A 25,349-nucleotide genomic window follows, 5' to 3' on the forward strand; every position below is an offset into this window, starting at 1 on the left:
TTTTTTTTTTTTTTTTCGGTTTTTTTGTTTGTTTGTTTGTTTGGTTTTTTTGTTTGTTTGTTTTTTGTGGGGACGGAGTTTCGCTCGTTACCCAGGCTTGAGTGCAATGGCGCGATCTCGGCTCACCGCAACCTCCGCCTCCCGGGTTCAGGCAATTCTCCTGCCTCAGCCTCCTGAGTAGCCGGGATTACAGGCACGCGCCACCATGCCCAACTAATGTTTTGTATTTTTAGTAGAGACGGGGTTTCACCATGTTGACCAGGATGGTCTCGATCTCTTGACCTCGTGATCCACCCGCCTCGGCTTCCCAAAGTGCTGGGATTACAGGCTTGAGCCACCGCGCCCGGCCTTATTTACTTTTTAACAACAGCCATCCTGACTGGTGTGAGATGGTATCTCACTGTAGTTTTTTTTCTTTTTTTGCATTTCTAGAGTGGTTAGTGATGAGTATTTTTTAATACTCACGTTTGTCTTCTTTTGAAAAGCATCTGTTGATGATTTTGCCTACTTTTGTTTTTTGCCTACTTTTTAATGAGGTTTTTTTTCTTGTAAACTTAAGTTTCTTATGCGTTCTGGATATTAAACCTCTACCAGAATCACAGCAATATTTCCTTTTATTTTGTAGTTGTCCGTTTAGTTTCCTTTACTGTGAAGAAGCTCTTTAATTAGGTCCCATTTGTGAATTTTTGCTTTTGTTCCAATTGCTTTTGGTTCTTCATCATAAAATCTTTGCTTCATCATAAAATTCCTATGCCTAGAATGGTGTTTTCTAGGTTATTTATCTTCCAGGTTGTTGTTTTTTTTTTTTTTTTAACAGAGTTTTGCTCTTGTTGCCCAGGCTGGAGTACAATGGTGCAATCTCAGCTCACCTTGGGTTCAAGCAGTTCTCCTGCCTTAGCCTACCGAGTAGCTGGGAGTACAGGCATGCACCACCATGCCTGGCTAATTTTGTATTTTTAGTAGAGATGAGGTTTCTCCATGTTGGCCAGGCTGGTCTCAAACTCCCAACCTCAAGTGATCTGTCCGACTTGGCCTCCCAAAGTGCTGGGATCACAGTTATGAGTCACTGTGCCCGGCGTTTTTTTTGTTTGTTTTTTAATAATTTTAACTTTTAAAATTATTAAATTTTAAATGGCTTGCGCCTGTGATCCTAGCACTTTGGGAGGCCGAGGTGGGCGGATCACCTGATGTCAGGAGTTCGAGACCAGCCTGGCCAACATAGTGAAACCCCATCTCTACTAAAAATATAAAAAATTAGCCCGGCATGGTGGCGGGCGCCTGTAATCTCAGCTACTCAGGAGGCTAAGGCAGGAGAATTGCTTGAACGCTAGAGACAGAGATTGTGGTGAGCCGAGATTATGCCATTACATGCCAGTCTGAGCAACAAGTGAGACTTTGTCTCAAAAAAAAAAATAATAATTTTAAGTTTTGCATTTAAGTCTTTAATTCATCTTGAATTGATGTTTATATGTGGTGTAGGGAAGACCAGTTTCAATCTTCTACATAGTACTAGCTAGTTATTCCAGGACCATTTGTTAAGTAGGGAATTTTTCCCACATTTCTCTTGTTAGCATTTTGAAAGATCAGATGGTTGGAGGTGTGTGGCATTATGTCTGGGCTCTCTATTCTTTTACATTGGCCTGTGAGTCTGTTTTTGTACCAATACCATGCTGTTTTGGTTATTGTAGCCCTGTAGTATGCTTTTAAGTGGGGTAATATAATACCTCCAGCTTTGTATTTTAGCCTAAACTTGCCGTGCCTATTCAGGTTCATTTTGGTTCCATATAAATTTTAAAATAGTTCTGTTAAGAATGTTTTTGGGACCATGGTGCGCCAGAGCGGAGTACGAGTCTGAGGCTGAGGGAGTCATGGCAGGACAGGCGTTTAGAAAGTTTCTCCCACTCTTTGACCGAGTATTGGTTGAAAGGAGTGCTGCTGAAACTGTAACCAAAGGAGGCATTGTGCTTCCAGAAAAATCTCAAGGAAAAGTATTGCAAGCAACAGTAGTCGCTGTTGGATTGGGTTCTAAAGGAAAGGGTGGAGAGATTCAACCAGTTAGCGTGAAAGTTGGAGATAAAGTTCTTCTCCCAGAATATGGAGGCACCAAAGTAGTTCTAGATGACAAGGATTATTTCCTATTTAGAGATGGTGACATTCTTGGAAAGTACGTAGACTGAAATAAGTCACTATTGAAATGGCATCAATGTGAAGCTGCCCATTCCACTGAAGTTCTGAAATCTTTCATCATGTAAATAATTTCCATATCTCTCTTTTATAATAAACTAGTGATAACTGATGACAAAAAAAAAAAAAAGAATGTTTTTGGTAGTTTGATAAAAATAGTATTAGATTGGTAAACTTCTTTGGGCAGTTTGACCATTTTAATTATATTAATTTTTTTCTATCCGTGGGCATAAAATGGTTTTCCTTTTGTTTGTGTAATCTGTGGCTTTTTGTTTTTGTTTTTGTTTGAGATGGAGTCTTGCTCCGTCATCCAGGCTGAAATGCAGTGGCGCAATCCTGGCTTACTGCAGCCTCTGCCTCCCAGGTTCAAGTGATTCTTCTGCCTCAGCCTCCTGAGTAGCTGGGATAACAGGCGCACACCACCACGGTCGGCTCATTTTTGTATTTTTAGTAGAGAAGGAGTTTTACCATGTTGGTCAGGCTGGTCTTGAACTTCTGACCTTCTGATCCACCCGCCTCAGCCTCCCAAAGTGCTGGGATTACAGGCGCGAGCCACAGCGCCCAGCCTGTTTTTTTTTGTTATTTGTTTTTTTTTTTTTTTTTTTTTTTTTTGAGACGGAGTTTCGCTCTTGTTACCTAGGCTGGAGTGCAATGGCGCGATCTCGGCTCACCGCAACCTCCGCCTCCTGGGCTCAGGCAATTCTCCTGCCTCAACCTCCTGAGTAGCTAGGATTACAGGCACGTGCCACCATGCCCAGCTAATTTTTTGTATTTTTAGTAGAGACGGGGTTTCACAATGTTGACCAGGATGGTCTCGATCTCTTGACCTCGTGATCCACCCGCCTCGGCCTCCCACAGTGCTGGGATTACAGGCTTGAGCCACCGCGCCCGGCTGTTATTTGTTTTTTTCTGAGACAGTCTCGCTCTGTCTCCAGGTTGGAGTGCAGTGGTACAATCTGGGCTCACTGCCACCTCTGCCTCCCAGGTTCAAGCGATTCTCCTGCCTCAGCTTCCCGAGTAGCTAGGACTATAAGTGCCCACCACCACTCCCAGCTTATTTTTGTTTCACCATATTGAAACAATGGGTTTTCACCATGTTGGCCAGGATGGACTTGATCTCTTTTTTTTTTTTTGAGACGGAGTTTCGCTCTTGTTACCCAGGCTGGAGTGCAATGGCGCGATCTCGGCCCACCGCAACCTCCGCCTCCTGGGTTCAGGCAATTCTCCTGCCTCAGCCTCCTGAGTAGCTGGGATTACAGGCATGCGCCACCATGCCCAGCTAATTTTTTGTAATTTTAGTAGAGGCGGGGTTTCACCATGTTGACCAGGATGGTCTCGATCTCTTGACCTCGTGATCCGCCCGCCTCGGCCTCCCAAAGTGCTGGGATTACAAGCATGAGCCACCGCGCCCGGCGGACTTGAACTCTTGACCTCATGTTTCTCACACGTCGGGCTCCAAAAATGCTGGGATTACAGGCGTGAGCCACTGTGCCCAGACGTAATCTCTGACTTCTTTAAGTAGTGTTGTGTCATTCTTGTCATAAGGATCTTTCTCTCTTATGATAGCTGTATTCCTAGATAGTCTATTCTTTTTATGGCAGTTGTGAATGGGATTATGGTTTTGATTTGGCTTTTGGCTTGGATGTTGTTGATGTAGAGAGATGCTACTGTTTTTTGTACATGTACTTTGTATCCTAAAACTTTGCTAAAGTTGTTTATCAGTTTAAAGAGCTTTCCTGCTGAGACTATAGGGTTTTGAAGATACAGAATCATGTAATCTTCACACAGGTTTAGTTAGACTTCCTGTCTTCCTGTTTGGATGCCTTTTATTTCTGTCTCTTCTCTGATTGCTCTGGCCAGGACTTCCAATTCTTTTTTTTTTTTTTTTTTTTTGAGACGGGGTTTCGCTCTTGTTACCCAGGCTGGAGTGCAATGGCGCGATCTCAGCTCACCGCAAACTCCGCCTCCTTGGTTCAGGCAATTCTCCTGCCTCAGCCTCCTTAGTAGCTGGGATTACAGGCACGTGCCACCATGCCCAGCTAATTTTTTGTATTTTTAGTAGAGACGGGGTTTCACCATGTTGACCAGGATGGTCTCGATCTCTTGACCTCGTGATCCACCCGCCTCGGCCGCCCAAAGTGCTGGGATTACGGGCTTGAGCCACCTCGCCCGGCCCAGGACTTCCAATTCTATTTTGAATAGGAGTTTTGGGACAAGGGATTCTTATCTTGTGCCAGTTTTCAAGGAGGAATGCTTCCAGCCTGTGTCCATTCAGTATGTTGGCTGTAAGTTTGTTATAGATGACTCATTATTTGGAAGTATGTACCTTCAATGCCTAGTTTGTTGAGGGTTTTAAATGTGAAAAACGTTAAATTTATTGAAAGTGTTTTTAGCATCTATTGAGATAATCTTTTGGTATTTGTTATTAGTTCTGTTTATGTGATGAATAACATTTGTTAATTGTATGTTGAACCAACCTTGCATCCCAGAGATGCAGCCTATTTGATTATAGTGGATTAGCTTTTTAAATGTCCTCCTGAATTCAGTGTGCCAGTATTTTGCTGAGGATATTTTCAGTGTTCATCAAGGATGTTGGCCTGAAGTTTTCTATCTTTTGTTTGATCTGTGCCAGGTTTTTGTGTCAGAATGAGGCTATTCTTATATAATAAGTTGAAAATAAGTCCCTTTTTTTCAATATTTTGAAATATTTTTAGTAGACGTGGAACCATCTCTTTTTTGTACATCTGGTAGACTTCAGCTAGGGATTTGTCTGGTTCTTTGGTTTTTGTTTTATTACTAATTCAATTTTGGAGCTGTTATTGGTCTATCCAGGGATTCAGTTTCTTATTTGTTTAGTCTTTGGAAAATGTATCTTTGCTCCCAGGTTATAATTCTCAAGCTTGGCCCAAATAAACTCTCCACTTATATTCATGTTGCTTCAGCTTTTTCCTTTTAGGTAGTCATATCACTTAGAATAAGCTAGAGCAGCCTCTTTGAGGGGATCTCTCCTTTGATTGTACTCCACTTGCTGTAACACCCAAGAATGCAGAGTGAGGTTGATCTCCCCTAGAATCTGCACATAAGATCTGGCCTCTTCCTGGGATTTATAGGACAGGGCCAGACTTTAGACTGAGAATGTACAGAAAAGCAGCAGGAGGCATTTTCTACCTTGTGAGATGTCAACATAGCCATCTGAAAGCCCCCCTTTAGAGAGGGTGGTTCTTTAAGCTTTTCAGATCTTGTTCAGTGATTTGCCGCAGTCATGTGAGAGGTTCCAAGTATAAATAGAATCTGATGACTGAATCTGCAAGTGTAAACAAACATTTTAAGAGTGAGATATCAAATCATAAAGTATCCATAGCCGTGACCACAACTATACCTACCTGTAAAATGTGATACTGGAGTAGAGTATTCTTGTCCTTCTCCTTACCTGAAAGCGAGCAAATTGGGACAGGTGATCAGTTCTAGAGCCCCACTAGGTCATTTTCTATTTAGAATCAGCCTGAATCTGTCCAGCCTGGTGTATCATTGGGCCATCAGCCCAGGGTCACTAAGAACCCTCTCACAATCACTTAGGTGTCTTTGAGACATTTGAGGATGTTTAGGGCAGAATTGTGTCAGGCTGACAAGAGTGATTAATTCTGCTTCTGTCTTGGTGTAAGAGAAATGAGTCATCCTGTGGTTTTTTTTTTTTTCTTCTCTCCTGTCATACAAGAGATAGCTTTAGTTAGTACCCAGAGAGACTTTCTCAAGTTTCCTAGTACTTGGGTGAAAGCACTAAGAGGTGTGGTGACTCAAACAGATAAACTAATTGTTTTCATTTTATATGGTCATTCAAAGAACAGATGAAGCAGTCATGGTTCCTACTATCCAGGAACGTTTTGTCTAGACTAACAACCGCATACATGGTTGAATTAAGCATCATATGGTTGATACAATGAATAGATGTGTTCAAAAAAAATTTGTGCCACTTTTCTATGTTGTTACTTCTGATATCATCACCTGAATGGATATTTATGGACTGAAGATTTGTTATTATTTGTGTTTCTTTTACTTTGCTAAGTATATTTATCTTCTAGTATAATTATTCTAAAGAACTTTAAGAGATTTGTTTAAATTGCTTATTAGTATATGTTATAAAATTGACAGGGGAGTGGCAAACATAGATTAAAGTTACATAAGCTCTGAGATTTAAGTTTCTCTTAGGTAAGCTTAGGAAAAACAGAACTGGAAATACCTTAGTGGCATAGAGAACAGAATTCTACATAGGGTCTTCTCCCCACCCAAATTCTGTTCAGATTCACCCTCTTTGGAGGCCTTATTTAGGTCTGGCCCTACTCTAGAGACTTACCTCACAAAACTGATTTATAAAAATCAGAGTTTTGGCTGGGTGTGGTGGTCACACCTGTAATCCCAGCACTTTGGCAGGCTGAGGCAGGCCGATCACGAAGTCGGGAGTTTGAGACCAGCCTGACCAACATGGTGAAACCCCGTCTCTACTAAAAATACAAAAATTAGCTGGGCATGATGGCACATGCCTGTAATTCCAGCTACTCAGGAGGCTGAGGCAGGAGAATCACTTGAACCCGGGAGGTGGAGGTTGCAGTGAGCTGAAATTGTACCCCTGTATTCCAGCCTGGGTGACAAAGTGAGACTCCAGCTCAAAAAAAAAAAAAAATTAGAGTTTTGTCTCGTGAATCCTGCTGCCTTTCTAGAGCTGGTGCTCACAATTTTCTGAAACCCAAAAATAGATAAATGAGAGAAATAAACTATATGTTGTAGGATCTTAATTTTTAAATTTTGTATTAAAACCAGTGCATCAATGTCAGAGAAACAGGAAGAAATAGAAATGCCAGACCTTTTATCTACATCCTTGGAATTATTGAACACTTAGTATCAGCTTCCAGGGTGTTATTAGGATTAAATCACATAATGTGTTATTCCTATCACAGTGCTCTGTAACATACCCTTGAGCACATAGTACCTGCTTAATAAACACTGCATTAGTACACATGTGCATGTTATTTTCCAAATGCAGACTTATTCAGACATTGCTGCCTTCTGTTTGTTCTATAAACTTTAAAGAGCCAGCAAAGAATATAAAACTTTAGGAGTTTGACAAGAGATTGGTTGTCTTCATTTGCACCACAAATATTTGTGTTGTGACAAGAGTGCTGAGTGTAAGGGACTCTGTGCTGTGCCTGCTTTCTTTATCTGATACTAATAATGAGCCTAGGAGAGCAACATCAGCATTGACAGGGAACTTGTTTGAAATACCCATTTATGGACCCTTTTCAAACTTGCAGGTTCACATTACACAGAGCGGGGCTAAAATTACCAAGTGATTTTTAAGCTCATTAAAGTGTGAAGAGACATTGTTTAGCTAAGTGGTTATCAGCCCAGTCTTGTTTTTTGTTTTGTTTTGTCTTTTTTTTTTTTGAATGGAGTCTAACTCTGTCGCCCAGGCTGGAGTTCAGTGGCACCGTCTCAGCTCACTGCAACCTGTGCCTCCTGGGTTCAAGAGATTCTCTTGCCTCAGCCTCCTGAGTAGCTGGGATTACAGGCACCTGCCACCACACCCAGCTAATTTTTGTATTTTTAGCAGAGATGGGTTTCACTGTGTTGGCCAGGCTGGTCTGGACCTCCTGATCTCATGATCTGCCAACCTCAGCCTCTCAAAGTCCTGGGATTACAAACGGAGACACTGTGCCAGTGCCCAGCCTGTTTGTTTGTGTTTTTTTTTTTTTTTTTTTGAGACAGAATCTCATTCTGGAGTACAATGGCATAATCTTGGCTCATTGCAACCTCCGCCTCCGAGGTTCAAGCCATTCTCATGCCTCAGCCTCTCAAGTAGCTGGGACTACAGGTGCACGCTACCCTGCCCGGCTAATTTTTTGTATTTTAGTAGAGACAGGGTTTCAACTGTCTCATCCCAAACTCCTAAGGTCAGGCAGTCCTCCTGCCTTGGACTTCCAAAGTGCTAGGATTACATGTGTAAGCAACCACACCCAGCCAACTTTTGTATTTTTGGTAGAGCCAAGGTTTCACCATGTTGGCCAGGTCTGGTCTCAAACTGGTCTCGAACTCCTGACTACAGGTGTGAACAACCATGCCTGGCCTCAGCTCTAATTAGGATTACATGGCCAATTTGTGGAAATCTCTGTACTTGTGCCCTTTCCACGGATTCTATTTGTTGTTGTTCTGGGTAGAAGTATCCACGTTTGTTGTTTTTTGAGACAGAGTCTCTGTCGCCCAGGCTGGAGTGCAGTGGCACGATCTTGGCTCACTGCAACCTCCACCTCCTGGGCTTAAGTGATTCTTCTGCCTTAACCTCTTGAGTAGCTAGGACTACAGGCACAAGCCACTACGCCTGGCTATTTTTTTTTTTTTTTTTGAGATGGACTTTCGCTCTTGTTACCCAGGCTGGAGTGCAATGGCGCGATCTCGGCTCACCGCAACCTCCGCCTCCTGGGTTCAGGCAATTCTCCTGCCTCAGCCTCCTGAGTAGCTGGGATTACAGGCACGCACCACCATGCCCAGCTAATTTTTTGTATTTTTAGTAGAGACGGGGTTTCACTGTGTTGACCAGGATGGTCTAGATCTCTTGACCTCGTGATCCACCCGCCTCAGCCTCCCAAAGTGCTGGGATTACAGGCGTGAGCCACCACGCCCGGCTTTTTTGTATTTTTAATAGAGACAGGGTTTTACGCTGTTAGCCAGGATGGTCTAGATCTCCTGATCTTGTGAACCTCCTGCCTCGGCCCCTCAAAGTGCTGGGATTACAGGTGTTAGCCAGCGTGCCCAGCCCCATGTATTAATGAAGTGCCTCATGTGACTAATCTAAGCTGAGACAAAAATCAAGTATGAGGTCTTCAATACACATTAATGAGAGCTAAGTGCCCCCTTTGCATCAAAGAGTGGTCACAAGGCCTGTTCTGTTTGGGTTTGGTAGGGATATATTCATAGAGCAGTTCATTGTTCCTGAATCTCTTCTGTTCTAAATGACAGAAATGGGTGGACTTTTTCTGCAAGTGTAGGTTCCTCTGTTTGTGTGTGCAATGCTGGCAGAGAAACAGATGGTGCTGACATTTTTAAAGGAGTGTTCTCAAAATGCAGGTGTAACTTTCCCAGATAATGTTATCTAAAAAGGATTTTCAGAAAAGGAAAAAGAAAAAATGGCCTTTTTTGTTTTTTTTTTTTTTTAGCTGAACATGTCTCAGATCAAGAAGAGCTGTGTTCACTCTGCCTCCTGGAGTGCCACGCCTTTAGTACTTCCAAAGCTTTACTTATGTACTTGTGTTTTTCTTCCCTAATGTGTTTAACTACATTTTAAAATTCTTTTTTTTCTTTTTATTTTATTTCATTTTTTATTTTTATTTTTGAGACAGAGTCTCGCTCTGTCGCCAGGCACCAGGCTGTAGTGCAGTGGCGCAATCTCGGTTCACTGCAATCTGCATCTCCCGGGTTCAAGCAATTCTCCTGTCTCAGCCTCCCCAGTAGCTGGGGCTACAGGTGCGCGCCACCACGCCCAGCTAATTTTTATATTTTTTAGTAGAGACGGGGTTTCACTATGTTGGCCAGGATGGTCTTGATCTCCTGACCTTGTGATCCGCCCGCCTCGGCCTCCCAAAGTGCTGGGATTACAGGTGTGAGCCATCGCGCCCGGCCCTTTTTTCTTTTTAGATGGAGTTTCACTTTTGTTGCCCAGGCTGGAGTGCAATGGCACGATCTTGGCTCACCACAAACTCAGCCTCCCGGGTTCAAGCGATTCTCCTGCCTCAGCCTCCTGAGTAGCTAGGATTACAGGAATGCGTCACCATGACCAGCTAATTTTGTATTTTTTTTCATAGAGATGGGTTTTCTCCATGTTGGTCAGGCTGGTCTCAAACTCCTGACCTCAGGTGATCCGCCCGCCTTGGCCTCCGAAAGTGCTGGAATTACAGGTGTGAGCCACTGCATCCGGCCTAAAGTTCTTATAATATTCAAGGCTCTCTGCAAAATATTTCTTTGCTATATTTCAGAGCTATCTCTAGATTGTCTACATCGTGGCTTCTTATATGCCATGCAGAATTCCTACCATAAATTTGTAATCTGCACTATTAAAAAAGTTCCCTTTGTGAATTTAGTTAAACATGGGAAGCTGTGGATACTCAAGATTCTTGTTGGGGGAAAGCTGGGGTCTTTAGTAAAGATGGAGAACATGTAGTGTTGAGGTTTCATCTGTGATCTCCATTAACTCTATGCAGAACAGAATTAAGACAGTGCTTATTTAAACAGGATAGCATTTATTACCCAGACAGTTCTGAAAAAAAAAAAATTATTAGGAGAACCTGCTCTCTATGGTGCTAAAGAAAGACTGCCTAAAATCACTATTAAAAATAACAGAACATGGGAGATATCTGAATCTTGAATTTTGAATAAAACTGATGAATCTTTATGGTTAAATTCAGACTCTAATTTACTTTTTGAGGGGCAATATCTCAGCAATTATGCTGTGTTCTTATGTACATCAGCATATACTAAAAATTTGATCTAGTGTGATTGATGTTAATAATTTACTTGGTTGCAGAGCTCTCTGACAGATCTTTTTTCACTAGAGTTAATTATTTTTCTTTTCATTATTAAGTATTTTTATGCAGCTAACCTGCATAAACCATTACATTTAATCTGGCACCTGCCCTTTTTTCTTAGGTTTTCTCTGTACATATCTGTCTTTGGAAAATGAAGGCTCTTATCTTTTTTTACAGGCCAGAAAAAAACTGGTAAAACATAGGCTCTTCCATTTACTGGATGTTTGACAAAATAGTTTTCTTAGGCCAAAAACACTGGCATTACTAGTGAGCTTGTTAGAAATTCAGAAATTCAGACTTTATTCCGGATCTTCTGAACAAAAGAAATCTGCACAACAGGATCCCCAGTTTCTTGTTCACATTTAAAGCTGAGAGGTACCTTCTAACTCAACATGTCTATTTTCGTCTGAAAAATATACACAACTCAAACTTTATGATGTAAATATAGCCCTCAAAAGTGTACATATTTTTGTTTATGCCCTTAATTTTATACTTTATCATCCAGAGAAGTATCATATATACACCAGGGTTATGGATTTTTTTGCCATCCTCTTCTCTCAGAGTTAGAGAAAACATTAGATAATATTTCTGTGTTAAAAATTATTGGATAATTTTAGTGATTTCTATAAGTCAGAACCAATTCTCTTTACTTTTTCATTTCACTTTAATTCAAATAATAAATTCGGCCCATGGCTACTTGGTAAATATATGTGTCTGTGTGCTTGTTGTGTTTTTCAGGGGCCGTTGACATTTAGGGATGTGGCCATCGAATTCTCTCTGGAGGAGTGGCAATGCCTGGACACTGCTCAGCAGGATTTGTATAGAAAAGTGATGTTAGAGAACTACACAAACCTGGCCTCCTTGGGTGAGAATAACTTTAATACACAATTCCTAATATACCCTAAGCGTTTCATTTCTCTTTTTTTGTAGAATAATTTTTGGTAATTTATGCTTTGCGTAAATGAGTTTCTGATTCCTGTTTTTAAGAAAATCCTGAGGATCTGTCCATGTAGAAAAGAATTTTTTCAAAATGTTTTATCTTGATGTTGCACATTCCTGGGCTGATCTGTATCCTTCACTCTAGATTAGTGGTAATTCCAGAAATTTAGTGGCATAAAATATTGTTTCCTATATCTTTTTTTTTTTTTTTTTTTTAGATACAGAATCTTGCTCCGTCTCCAGGCTGGAGTGCAGTAATGCAATCTCGGCTCACTGTAACTTCTGCCTCCTGAGTTCAACTGATCCTGCCTCAGCCTCCCAAGTAGCTGAGAGTACAGGTGCATGCCACCACGCCCAGCTAATTTTTTTTTTTTTTCTTTTTTTTGAGATGGAGTCTTGTTCTGTCACCCAGGTTGGAGTGCAATGGCACAATCTCAGCTCACTGCAACCTCGGCCTACTGGGTTCAAGCAGTTCTCTGCCTCAGCCTTTGGATTACAGGCACCCAACACAAAGCCCGACTAATTTTTGTATTTTTTTTTTTTTTTTTTGAGACGGAGTTTCGCTCTTGTTACCCAGGCTGGAGTGCAATGGCGCGATCTTGGCTCACCGCAACCTCCGCCTCCTGGGCTCAGGCAATTCTCCTGCCTCAACCTCCTGAGTAGCTGGGACTACAGGCACGCACCACCATGCCCAGCTAATTTTTTGTATTTTTAGTAGAGACGGGGTTTCACCATGTTGACCAGGATGGTCTCGATCTCTTGACCTCGTGATCCACCTGCCTCGGCCTCCCAAAGTGCTGGGATTACAGGCTTGAGCCACCGCGCCTGGCCTAATTTTTGTATTTTTAGTAGAAAAAGGATTTCACCATGCTGGCCAGGCTGGTCTTGAACTCCAGACCTTAAGTGATCCACCTGCCTCGGCCTCCCAAAATGTTGGGATTACAGGCATGAGCCACAGCACCTGGTCGTCCATTTCTTTTTTTTTTTTTTGAGTCGGAGTTTTGCTCTTGTTACCCAGGCTGGAGTGCAATGGCATGATCTCGGCTCACCGCAACCTCCGCCTCCTGGGTTCAGGCAATTCTCCTGCTTCAGCCTCCTGAGTAGCTGGGATTACAGGCACGTGCCACCAGGCCCAGCTGATTTTTTGTATTTTTAGTAGAGACGGGGTTTCACCAAGTTGACCAGGATGGTCTTGATCTCTTGACTTCGTGATCCACCCGCCTCAGCCTCCCAAAGTGCTGGGATTACAGGCGTGAGCCACCGCACCCGGCCCTGGTCGTCCATTTCTTAAAACCTATTTACCATCACCAATTTTTGAAATTGGTATTTAGGTGAAATACTTAAGTGAAGTTAAGAACCTATAAATTTAAAATATTTTCTAAATACTTAGAAATTTTTGTCATAAATTTGTATTTTAGGATTAATTTTCTAGAGTATTCTACATCCTCTTTAGTAAGCACAGTACCAGGTTGGTAACTGAAGAATGTGAGAAAGATTCATGTTTTTTTTTATTTTTAATAAAGCAGGTATTGCTGTTTCTAAGCCAGACCTGATCACCTGTCTGGAGCAAGGAAAAGAGCCCTGGAATATGAAAAGACATGAGATGGCAGATGAACCCCCCCCAGGTAGGTGAGAGTGAACACAACAGACAGCAAAAAGAAAGCCAATGCTGAAAATGTGACTTGGGAAGCTGTGTTCCAAAGCAAATATTTTCTGGAAAGCTGGAGTTTTTTAAATTTTACTCTCACACTGGGGCATCTTCTGTCCATGCTTTTAAATTCTTTAAGGATTCGACTTTCCCTTTAGTGATCTCCCTTCGAGTTTACCGTCAGAACCAAAGTCCTCTTCATGGCATTCGAGACTGCACAGTCTGGCTGCTTTTCCATTGTTTTGGGGAACACACAAATGTCTGTATGATTTTGAGAAACTCTCTGTTAAACTTTTTCTTTCTTCTTCTTTTTTTTTTTTTTCTTTTGAGACCGAATTTTGCTTTTGTTGCCCAGGCTAGAGTGCAATGGCACAATTTCAGCTCACTACAACCTCTGCCTCCCAGGTTCAAGCAATTCTTGTGCCGCAGCTTCCCAAGTAGCTGGGATTACAGGCACCCACCACCACGCCCAGCTAATGTTTTGTATTTTTAGTAGAGACAGGGTTTCACCATGTTTGTTGGCCAGGCTGGTCTCGAACTTCTGACCACAAGTGATCTGCCTGCCTTGGCCTCCCAAAGTTCTGGGATTACAGCTGTGAACCACTGTGCCCAGACAAACGATTTTCTTAGTTCTCTTTTGCATCATATCTGAAATATGCAAGGGTAGTGGTTTCTGTTCCATTGTTTGTTGTTGTTGTTGTTGCTATTTTTCTGCACATTCCATGCTGTTTTTATTAATATATTTTTGAAATAGAGTTTCAAATTATAAAGTATGATTTCCCTCTTCTTTGTTCTTTTTCCTCAAGATTGCTTTGGTTATTTGAAGCTTATTGTTTCCTGTAAATTTTAGAACTGTATATTCCATTACTGTGAAGAAAAATGCCACTGAAATTTTAAAAGGGAATTTAGTGACTCTATAGATTACTTTAGGTAATACGGCACTTTAACAATTTTTATGTTTTCAATCCATAGACATGAAATATTTTTAAATTGATTTTTGTCTTTTCTAATTTCTTTTATTGATAACTACATCTTTCATTGTAAAGATTTCTTAGCTCCTTGGTTAAATTTATTCTAAAAAATTTATTATTTTAATGCTATTTTAAATAAGATTGTGTTATTTCTCTATTAGATAGTTTGTTTTAAGTGTGTGGAACAATAACTTTTTTTTTTTTTTTTGAGTCGGAGTTTCACTCTTGTTACCCAGGCTGGAGTGCAATGGCGCGATCTTGGCTCACCGCAACCTCCGCCTCCTGGGTTCAAGCAATTCTCCTGCCTCAGCCTCCTGAGTAGCTGGGATTACAGGCACGTGCCATCATGCCCAGCTAATGTTTTGTATTTTTAGTAGAGATGGGGTTTCACCATGTTGACCAGGATGGTCTCAATCTCTTGACCTTGTTATCCAGCCGCCTCGGCCTCCCAAAGTGCTGGGATTACAGGCTTGAGCCACCACGCCCGGCGGAATAATAACTTATACTTGTGTGTTAATTTTATATTTTTGCTAATTTACTGGGTGTATTTATTAGTTTAGACAAATGTAAATATACTGTTTATGACTGTTAATGTTTTTACATATGAGATCATATGATCCACAAACAGCAGCTTTTTACTCATTTGTCTTTAATTTCTTTTCTTTTTTTTTGTTTGTTTGAGACAGTTTCTTGTTGCACAGGCTGGAGTGCAATGGCATGATCTTGGTTCACTGCAACTTCCGCCTCCTGGGTTCAGGCAATTTTCCTGCCTCAGCCTCCTGAGTAGCTGGGATTACAGGCACCCACCACCACGCCCAGCTAATGTTTTTGTATTTTTAGTTGAGATGGAGTTTCACCATGTTGGCCATCTGGTCTTCAACTCCTTACCTCAAGGGATCCCCCTGCCTTGGCCTCCCAATGTGCTGGGATTACTGGCGTGAACCACCACGGCCAGACTTGTCTTCAATTTCAGTGGCTTTTAAAAAATGTTTTTGATTCATTATTCTACCACATACTTCCAGTGAGTGCTATGTTAAAATAGAAGCATTGACAATCGGCACAATATAGTTTTGCATTGATGTGTGTGACTTTGAAGGAGAAAACAACTCCTCAAGCTTTTATAAACTGGTTTTAGGGCTGAGTGCAGTGGCTCATGACTTTACAGTCACTTTTACAGCTACTCCCTCACTGGGAGACTGAGGCGGGTGGATCACCAGGTCAGGAGTTTGGAACCAGCCTGGCCAACATGGGGAAACCCCATTTCTACTAAAAATACAAAAATTATCTGGGCATGGTGGCATGCACCTGTAATCCCAGTTACTTGTGAGGCTGAAGGAGGAGAATTGCTTTAGCCTCGGAGGTGGAGGCTGTAGTGAGCCAAGATTATGTCATTGTACTGCAGCCTGGACAGCAGATTGAGATTCTGTCTCAAAACAAACAAACAAGCAAGCAAACAAACAAACAAACAAACTGGTTTCAGGAGGTAAAGATCTTTTTCTGTCATGTCTCCAGGATCATAGAATGCCCTCTGAGTTTGCAGTGAAGAGGGGTTGTAGCTTTATCACGAGGCTGCTGGGTCTGCACTAGGGTCCACCTTTAGTTGGCTTGTTACAGGGGCTTGGGTAGTTGTAATTCCCATTTTATTTTTGGACAGATTGAATATCCTTCAGGATTTTGATCTTAGAGCAGACAATAGGGCAGATTTCTGCAGTCAGGATCATATATAACGGCCGTTATATCAGGATGTGAATGAGTATGGCTTTTACTGAGTACCAGAGGGCATTTCCACAGGTCACCGTGTGGGTTTCTCTGTAGGCACAACTGGCCTTGAACTGTGGCTCATGGAGCTGGAACTGAGTCATTGAACTATCTCAGGGACCACAGGAAAGACCAAGGTCTGCAGGCCTGCCTGCATGGCTGTAAATGGGTTATCTCCCTTCAGGCCTCTGAAAGGCCAGGATCTCTCCCAGATTGTGACTTGGAGAAATTTGGGTTGGTTACAGAGTAAGTTCTGAATTCTCAGGGGAAGCAAGTTGAGTGGGCCATTTGTTGGTTTGTAGCCAAGACCAGGGTTCTTGTAGTTTTTCAACTGAATGAGGACCTGCCCTCTGAAAAGAACACTCCTCAATCCTGGGCTTTAGCAGAGTTCCACAAGTCCCTCCCTGGATCTCAGAGCTGTCTTAAAGGTACTTATTTTGGAGATGAGGTCTTGCTTCATAACCCAGGCTGGTCTCAAGATCCTGGCCTGAAGCAGTTCTCCAACCTCAGTGTACCATGTAGTTGTCGTTCCAGGTGTGAGCCAAGATGCCTGGTTCTCTCATGAAGCCATTTTTGCAGGGATAGCTAACAAATGTTCTTGCTTTGGAGAGGTTAAGCAAATAGAGAACTTTTCATTTTTTTTTTTTCATTATACTAATTACTCTCTATACATTTTTACTTTCTATTTTACATCCCAAGCTTGTCTGTAATTCTAGATTCAGACATTTAGGACAATATGGTAGAATTTACATGTTATGCTTGAAGTAAATTACATAATTGGTAGGTACTCCTATTTACTAAAATAGTTACTTATAATTTAAGTTTGCTGCAGGCAAAAAGGAATTATAGGATTTTCATCCACTTTCTTCAGCCTGTATCTAAATTATAACATAATTTATTGCCAAATATTTGTTTTATATATCAGAGGCTGTAAGTATATTTTGCAAAACGTAAGTATTTTAATTTAAAGCTTTTCGTTTCGAAAGTTAGTTAGATTATATCAGTTTCATATTGTGTAAGAATATCATATATTTGAAATATGAGAATTATTGCTAATTCCTTTTAAATATGTATTTATTAAAAGTTTCTCATTCAAATATTCTCTTTAGAATCGTACTGTATATTCTCTGGAATTTTACTACCCCATGGTACATGCCAGTGATTCAAAATACCTGCCTTTCATGAGTACATAGAGTCAAATACTGTAGTTGTACAAATTCTTTTTTACTGGTATATCATTGTTGCATCACAGATTTTATGAGTAAATGTGTCATTTATTGTTGTGCAGTTTCATAGCAGTGTTTTGTTGGTGTAGGTTTCTTAACATATGGGGTTTTTTTTGTTTCACTTATATATTATAATTTTAGACAGTTTGCAATTCTGTTTATCTCTTATAAATCAGCCATGTGTCTGTCACTATTAGATGTGTGTCTGTTTATTTATAAATAAGGCCCCAATATTGGTTATGGCTTATCTTGTATATATTCTTTCTTAGCTAATTCTTTTTTTTTTTTTTTTTTGAGACGGAGTTTCGCTGTTACCCAGGCTGGAGTGCAATGGCGCGATCTCGGCTCACCGCAACCTCCGCCTCCTGGGTTCAGGCAATTCTCCTGCCTCAGCCTCCTGAGTAGCTGGGACTACAGGCGTGTGCCACTATGCCCAGCTAATTTTTGTATTTTTAGTAGAGACGGGGTTTCACCTTGTTGACCAGGATGGTCTCGATCTCTTGACCTCGTGATCCACCCGCCTCGGCCTCCCAAAGTGCTGGGATTACAAGCGTGAGCCATCGCGCCCGGCCAGTTCAAGCAATTCTTGTCAGCCTCCTGAGTAGCTGAGATTTCAGGCATCAATCACCATGCCCAGCTAATTTTTGTATTTTTAGTAGAGACGGGGTTTCACCATGTTGTCCAGGCTGGTCTCGGGGCTCCTGACCTCAGATGTTGAGTTTCACTTTTGCTTTTTTTTTTTTTTAATTGAGACAGTCTTGTTCTGTCGTCCAAGCTGGAGTAAAAATGGCCATACTGCCAAAAGTAATTCAGTTCTTATCCCAGTAAACTGTTCCTGATATCTCTCACAAAATTAGAAAAAATTATTTTAAAATTCATATGAAATCCAAAAAGACCAGCCTGACCAACGTGGTGAAACCCAGTCTCTACAAAAGTACAAAAATTAGCAGGACATAATGGCAAGTAGTAGTAATCCCAGCTATTTGAAAGGCTGAGGCAAGAGAATCGCTTGAACCTGGGAGGCAGAGGTTACAGTGAGCCAAGATTGTGCCATTGCTCCCCAGCCTGGGTGACAGAGACTGTGTCTCAAAAAAAAAAAAAAAGGCAAATCCAAGAATATATTTTAAAAAAAACACCGGTGGCTCACGCCTGTAATCCTAGCACTTTGGGAGGCCAAGATGGGTGGATCACCTGAGGTCAGCAGTTCAAGACCAGCCTGGCCATCATGGTGAAACCCCATCTTAAAAAAAAAAAAAAAAAAAAATAAAAAAAAAAGAGTGTGAATAAAAGGGAGGAATTAGCCGGGCGCGGTGGCTCAAGCCTGTAATCCCAGCACTTTGGGAGGCCGAGGCGGATGGATCATGAGGTCAAGAGATCGAGACCATCCTGGTCAACATGGTGAAACCCCGTCTCTACTAAAAATACAAAAATTCAGCTGGGCATGGTGGCGTGTGCCTGTAATCCCAGCTACTCAGGAGGCTGAGGCAGGAGAATTGCCTGAACCCAGGAGGCGGAGGTTGCGGTGAGCCAAGATCGCGCCATTGCACTCCAGCCTGGGTAACAAGAGCAAAACTCCGTCTCAAAAAAAATAAAAAATAAAAAATAAAAAATAAAAATAAAATAAAAAAAAAAAAAACACATGGGCTGAGTAAAGTGGCTCACACCTGTAGTACTGGCATTTTGAGAGGCCAAGCCAAGAGGATTGGTTGAGCCCAGGAGTTCCAAACTAGCATGGGCAACATGAGCCTGTCTGTAAAAATAAAAATAAATAAAATGAAAATAAAACACATTCTTCAACTCAAGGTTCAAAAAGTTTAATTTTGTTAAGTTGTCTTTATATCTACAATTATTATGTTGCTATATATTTCTTGCTTTACCTTTGCCAAAATTTTCTTTATATATTTTGGAGTCCTGATGTTATATATACATATACATATAAACATAAATAGGTAGTTATGGTAGTTATAGATTCTTTTTTTTTTTTTTTTTTTTTGAGACGGAGTTTCGCTCTTGTTACCCGGGCTGGAGTGCAATGGCGTGATCTCGGATCACCGCAACCTCCGCCTCCTGGGTTCAAGCAATTCTCCTGCGTCAGCCTCCTGAGTCACTGGGATTACAGGCACGCGCCACCATGCCCAGCTAATGTTTTGTATTTTTAGTAGAGACGAGGTTTCACCATGCTGACCAGGACGGTCTCGATCTCTTGACCTCGTTCGTGATCCACCTGCCTCGGCCTCCCAAAGTGCTGGGATTACAATCATGAGCCACCGCGCCCGGCCAGTTATAGATTCTTGACCCACTTAGCCATTATATAACATCAGTGTTTGTCTCATGTTAGTACTTGACTTAAAGGGTATTATATCCAATATAATTACTACCACCTCACACAATTGTGGTTACTATTTGCATGGAATATAGATTCTTTTCATACTGTTACTTTCAGCCTATTTGACTCAGTGCTAAAATGAGTCTGCTATATACAGCATATTGTGTGCCTTTTTACTTAAACTACTTAGGCATCTTATTCCTTTTTCTTTTTATAAATTTATATATTTTTGAGATAAAGTCTCACTATGTCAACCAAGCTGGTTTGCAGTGGCATGATTACAGCTCACTGCAACTTCAACCTCCCAAACTCAGATGACCTCATTTCAGCTTCTGAAGTAGCTGGGCTGCAAATATGTGCCATCATGCCTAGCTCGTTGTTTTTGTTTGTTTTGTTTTGCAGGGACAGAGTTTTGCCATGTTGTCCAGTCTGGTCTCAAATTATTGAGTTAATGTGATCAGCCCCCCTGGGCCTAACAAAGTCCTGGGATTACATTTTTTTAATTAAATAGTTGAATTAATTTATGTTTAAAATGATTGCTTAAAGAAATAAAGTTACTATTACCAGTTTCATTGTTAGTGGGTTTACTTTTTTGTGTGTTCTGGGATACACGTGCAGGATTTACAAATTTGTTACATAGGTAAACATGTCCCATGGCGGTTTACTGTACCTATCAACTCATCACTTAGGTATTAAGCCCTGTGTGCATTAGCTATTTATCTTTATGCTCTCTGTTCCCCAGTATGACAGGTCCCAGTGTGTGTTGTTCTCCTTTATGTGTCCATGCGTTCTTATCATTCAGCTCCCACTTATGAGTGAAACTATGGTGTTTCGTTTTGTGTTTCTGCATTAGTTTGCTAAGGATAATGGCTTTCAGCTCCATCCATGCCTTCACAAAGTACATGATCCTTACTCTTTTTTTTTGAGATGGAGCCTCGCTCTGTTGCCAGGCTGGAGTGCAGTGGCACAATCTTGGCTCACTGCAACCTCTGCCTCTGGGGCTCAAGCGATTCTCCAGCCTCAGTCTCCCGAGCAGCTGGGACTACGGGCATGAACCACCACTCCCAGATAATTTTTATATTTTTAGTAGAGACGGGGTTTTACCATGCTGGCTAGGATGGTCTTGATCTCTTGACCTCATGATCGTCCCACCTCAGCCTCCGAAATTGCTGGGATTACAGGCGTGAGCCACCACAACTGGCTAATTTTATTCTTTTTACGGTTGCATAGTATTCTGTAGTATATATGTACCACATTTTCTTTATCCAGTCTGCCATCGATGGGCATGTGGGTTGATTCCATGTCTTTGCTATTGTAAATAGTGCTGCAATGAACATACACGTCCACGTATCTTTATAATAGAATAATTTATATTCCTTTGGGTATATACCCAGTAATGGGATTTCTGGGTCAGATGGTATTTCTGGTTCTAAGTCTTTTAGGAATACTGCCATACTGTCTTCCATAATGATTGAACTAATGTACATTCCCACCAACAGGGTAAAACTATTTCTGTTTATCCCCAGCCTCACCAGTATCTATTGTTTCTTGACCTTTTAATAATCACTATTCTCACTGGCATAAGATGGTATCCAGTACTGGTTTTGATTTGCATTTCTCTAATGATCACTGATGTTGAGCTTTGTTGGCCACATAAATGTTTTTTTTTGAAAAGTATCTGTTCATTTTCATTGCCACTTTTTAATGGGGTTGTTTGTTTTATTCTTGTGAATTTGCTTGAGTTCCTTTTAGACTCTGGATATTAACTGATGTCAGATGAAAAGGTTGCAAAACTGGTCTTCCATTCTGTAGGTTGTCTTTTCACTCTGATGATAGTTTTTTGTTGTTGTTTTGCAGAAGGTTTTTAGTTTGATTAGATTCTATTTGTCAAGTTGTCCTTTTGTTGCAGTTGATTTTGATTCATGCCTATGTCCTGAATGGTATTGCCTAGATTTTCTTCTAGGGTTCTTATAGTTTTGGGTTTCACATTTAAGTCTTTAATCCATCTTGAGTTAATTTTTTTATTTTTTTTTTTTTTTTTTTTTTTGGAGACGGAGTTTCGCTCTTGTTACCCAGGCTGGAGTGCAATGGCGCGATCTCGGCTCACCGCAACCTCCGCCTCCTGGGTTCAAGCAATTCTCCTGCCTCAGCCTCCTGAGTAGCTGGGACTACAGGCACGCGCCACCATGCCCAGCTAATTTTTTGTAGTTTTAGTAGAGACGGGGTTTCACCATATTGACCAGGATGGTCTCTATCTCTTGACCTCGTGATCCACCCGCCTCGGCCTCCCAAAGTGCTGGGATTACAGGCTTGAGCCACCGCGCCCGGCCCTGAGTTAATTTTTATACAAGTGTAAGGAAGGGTTCCATTTTCAGTTTTCTGCATATGGCTAACCAGTTCTGTCATCACCATTCATTAAATGGGGTGTTTGTTCCTCATTGCTTGTTTTTGTCAGGTTTTTCAAAGATCAGATGGTTGGAGATAAGCAGTCTTGTTTCTGAGTCCTGCATTCTTTTTCATTGCTCTATCTGTATGTTTTTACTAGTACCAGGCTGTTTTGGTTACTAGAGTCTTGTAGTGTAGTTTGAAATCAGGTAGCGTGATGCCTCCAGCTTTGTTCTTTTTGCCTTGGCTATATGGGGTCTTTTTGCTTTCACATGAATTTTAAAATAGTCTTTTCTAATTCTGTGAAAGATGTCAGTAGCAGTTTAGTGGGATAAACATTGAATAACTTTTGGCAGTATGGCCATTTTTACAATATTGATTCTTTCTATCCAGGAGCATGGAATGTTTTTCCATTCGTTTGTGTCCTCTGATTTCCTTGAGCAGTGGTTTGTGTTCTCCTTGAAGAGGTCCTTTATTTCCCTTGCTAGCTGTATTCCTAGGTATTTTATTCCCTTTGTAGCAATTGTGGGTGGAAGTTCATTCATGATATGGCTCTCTGCTTGTTTATTGTTAATGTATTGAAATGTTTGTAATTTTTGCATGTTGATTTTGTATCCTGAGACTTTGCTGAAGCTAGTTAACAGCTGAAGAAGCTTTTGGGCTAAGACAATGGAACTTTCTAGATGTAAAATCATGTCATCTGCAAAGAGAGATAGTTTGACTTCCTATTTGAATCCCCCATATTTATTTCTCTTGCCTGATTTTCCTGGCCAGAACTTCCAATACTATGTTGACTAAGAGTGCTGAGAGAGGGCATTATTGTCTTGTGCCAATTTTAAAGGGGAATGCTTCCAGCTTTTGCCCTTTCAGTATGATATTGGCTATGAGTTTGTCATAAATGCCTCTTATTATTTTGAGATATGTTCCATAAATACCTAGTTTATTGTGCATTTTTATTTATTTATTTTTAAGACGGGGTTTCACCATGTTGGTCAGACTGGTCTTGAACTCCCGACGTCAGGTGATCCGCACAGCTTGGCCTCCAAAGTGCTTGGATTACAGGCGTGAGCCACCACGCCCAGCCTATTGAGCATTTTTAACATGAAGATATGTTGAATTTGGTCAAAGACCTTTTCTGTATCTATGGAGATAATTGTGGTTTTTGTTTTTAGTTCTGTTTATGTGATGAATTGCATTTATTGATTTGTGTATGTTGAACTAGCCTTGCATCCCAGGGATGAAGCTGACTTGATCGCAGTGGGTAAGCTTTTTGATGTGGTGCTGGATTTGGTTTGCCGGTATTTTATTGAGAATTTTTGTATCAGTGTTTATCAGGGATATTGGCTTGAAGTTTTGTTGTTGTTGTTGTTGTTATATCTCTGTCAGACCTTCGTATCAAAATGATGCTGGTCTTATAAAATGAGTTAGGGTGGAGTCCCTCTTTTTCTTTCAGGTGGAATAGTTTCAGAAGAAATGGTACCAACTCCTGTTTGTACCTCTGGTAGAATTCAACTGTAAATCCATCTGCCCCTGGGCATTTTTAGTTTGTAGACTATTTATTACTGCCTTAATTTCAGAACTTGTTATTGGTCTCTTCAGGGATGCAAATTTTTTCCTGGTTCAGTCTTGGGATGGTGTATGTGTCTAGTAATTTATCTCTTCTAGATTTTTCAGTTTATGTGCAAGGAGGTGTTTATAGTATTTTCTGATGGTTTGTGTTTTTATGGGGTCAGTGGTGATATCCTCTATATTTTTGTATTGTGTGTGTTTCATTCTTCTCTCTTTTGTTCTCTATTACTCTTTCTAGTGTTCTATCCATTTTACTAATGTTTTCAAAAAACACCTCCTGGATTCATTGCTTTTTTTTTAAGTTTTTTTTGTGTTTTCTTTTTTTTTTTTAACTTTATTTTTCTTTGCATTAAACTCCATTTTTTTTTTAGCCTTCTCTGCACTAGCAGGTTATTTTGTGTTTCTGTCTCTTTTCAATTTCACTCTGATTCTGGTTTTTTCTTGTCTTCTGTTAACTTTGGGTTTGTTTGCTCTTGGTTCTCTCCTTTTAGTTGTAATGTTATGGTGTCAATTTGAGATCTTTCCATGTTTTTGATGTGGCTATTTAGTGCTATAAATTTTCCCCTTAACACTGCTTTAGCTGCATTCTAGAGATTCTAGTACATAGTCTCTTTGTTCTCATTGGTTTCAAAGAATTTCTTGGTTTCTAATTTAATATTATTATTTACCTAGAAGTCATTCAAGAGCAGATTGTTTAATTTCCACATAACTGTTGTGGTTTTGAGTTTTTTTACTCTTGAATTCCAATTTGCACTGTGGTCTGAGAGACTGTTAAAATTTCAGTTCTTTTGCATTTGCTGAGGAGTGTTTTGCTTCCAATTATGTGATTAATTTTAAAGTAAGTGCCATGTGGCACTTAGGAGAATGTATATTGTGTTGTTTTTGGCTGGAGAGTTCTGTAGATATCTATTAGGGTCCATTTGACCCAAAGCTGAGTTCAAGTCCTGAATATCTTTGTTACTTTTCTGTCTCAATTATTTGTTTAATATTGGCAATAGGGTGTTAAAGTGTCCCGTCTCTTTTTTTTTTTTTTTTTTTTAAGACCACCATGTTGGTCAGGCTGGTCTTGAACTCCCGACCTCAGGTGATCCGCCCGCCTTGGCTTCCAAAGTGCTTGGTTTACAGGTGTGAGCCACAACGCCTGGCCGTGTTTAAGTCTCTCTTTGGTCTCTAAGTATGTGTTTTATAAATCTGGACGCTCCTTGAATTGATCCCTTTATCATTATATAATGCCCTTCTTTTTTTATTCGGATCTTTGTTGGTTTAAAGTCTGTTTTGTCAGAAACTACAGTTGCAACCCCTGCTTTTTTCTTATTTGCTGGTGAATTTTCCTCCATTTCTTTATTTTAAACTTGTGTGTGTCTTTGCATGTGAGATGGGTTTCTTGAATTTGACACTCTGTGTCTTTTAATGGGGGCATTTAAGGTTAGGCCAGGCACAGTGGCTCATGCCTGTAATCCCAGATCTTTTGGGAGGCCAAAGCAAGTGGATCACCTGAGGTCAGGAGTTCAAGACCAGCCTGGCCAACTTGGCGAAACCCTGCCTCTACTAAAAATACAAAAATTAGCCTGTCGTTGTGGTGCACATCTGTAATCCCAGTTTTTCTGGAGGCTGAGGCAGAAGAATGGCTTGAACCTAGGAAGCAGATGTTGCAGTTAGCCAAGATTGTGCCACTGCACCCCATCCTGGGTGACACAGAAAGACTCCATCTCCAAAAGAATTTTAAGGTTAATATTGCTATGTGTAAATTTGATCCTGTTTTCATGGTGCTAC

At 40.8% G+C, this 25,349-nt stretch overlaps 2 protein-coding genes, 3 long non-coding RNA genes and 1 pseudogene across 6 annotated transcripts in view; 3 read left to right on the forward strand and 3 right to left on the reverse strand.

Annotated features, from left to right (window-relative positions):
- LOC116543891 overlaps window positions 1–4,039 on the reverse strand; it is a 17,517-nt gene extending 13,478 nt beyond the window's left edge. The window contains exons 1-2 of the long non-coding RNA XR_004265747.1: window positions 3,871–4,039; window positions 3,297–3,301 (exon numbers count right to left, since the gene is read on the reverse strand). This is a non-coding gene — a long non-coding RNA (uncharacterized LOC116543891). The remainder of the gene's footprint in view (window positions 1–3,296; window positions 3,302–3,870) is intronic.
- The window catches only part of LOC116543885, a 373,403-nt gene that overhangs the window by 180,180 nt on the left and 167,874 nt on the right, over window positions 1–25,349 (reverse strand). The gene's annotated exons all lie outside the window — the stretch shown is intronic.
- LOC116543866 (zinc finger protein 429-like) overlaps window positions 1–25,349 on the forward strand; it is a 785,602-nt gene that overhangs the window by 24,451 nt on the left and 735,802 nt on the right. The window lies entirely within an intron of this gene.
- The window catches only part of LOC116543865 (zinc finger protein 430-like), a 41,745-nt gene that overhangs the window by 9,514 nt on the left and 6,882 nt on the right, over window positions 1–25,349 (forward strand). The window contains 2 exon segments of the mRNA XM_032269808.1: window positions 11,493–11,619; window positions 13,220–13,318. Of these exon segments, the coding sequence (XP_032125699.1) occupies window positions 11,493–11,619; window positions 13,220–13,318 (226 nt within the window).
- On the forward strand, window positions 1,833–2,179 carry LOC116543878 (annotated as a pseudogene). The gene has a single exon (XR_004265733.1). The product of XR_004265733.1 is annotated as a 10 kDa heat shock protein, mitochondrial pseudogene (transcript).
- LOC116543894 overlaps window positions 15,962–25,349 on the reverse strand; it is a 67,036-nt gene continuing 57,648 nt past the window's right edge. Inside the window, exon 3 of the long non-coding RNA XR_004265750.1 lies at window positions 15,962–15,991. This is a non-coding gene — a long non-coding RNA (uncharacterized LOC116543894). The remainder of the gene's footprint in view (window positions 15,992–25,349) is intronic.

Source organism: Sapajus apella, unplaced genomic scaffold (assembly GCF_009761245.1).
Source record: "Sapajus apella isolate SASKATOON/1434 unplaced genomic scaffold, GSC_monkey_1.0 scaffold199, whole genome shotgun sequence".
NCBI classification, from domain to species: domain Eukaryota; kingdom Metazoa; phylum Chordata; class Mammalia; order Primates; family Cebidae; genus Sapajus; species Sapajus apella.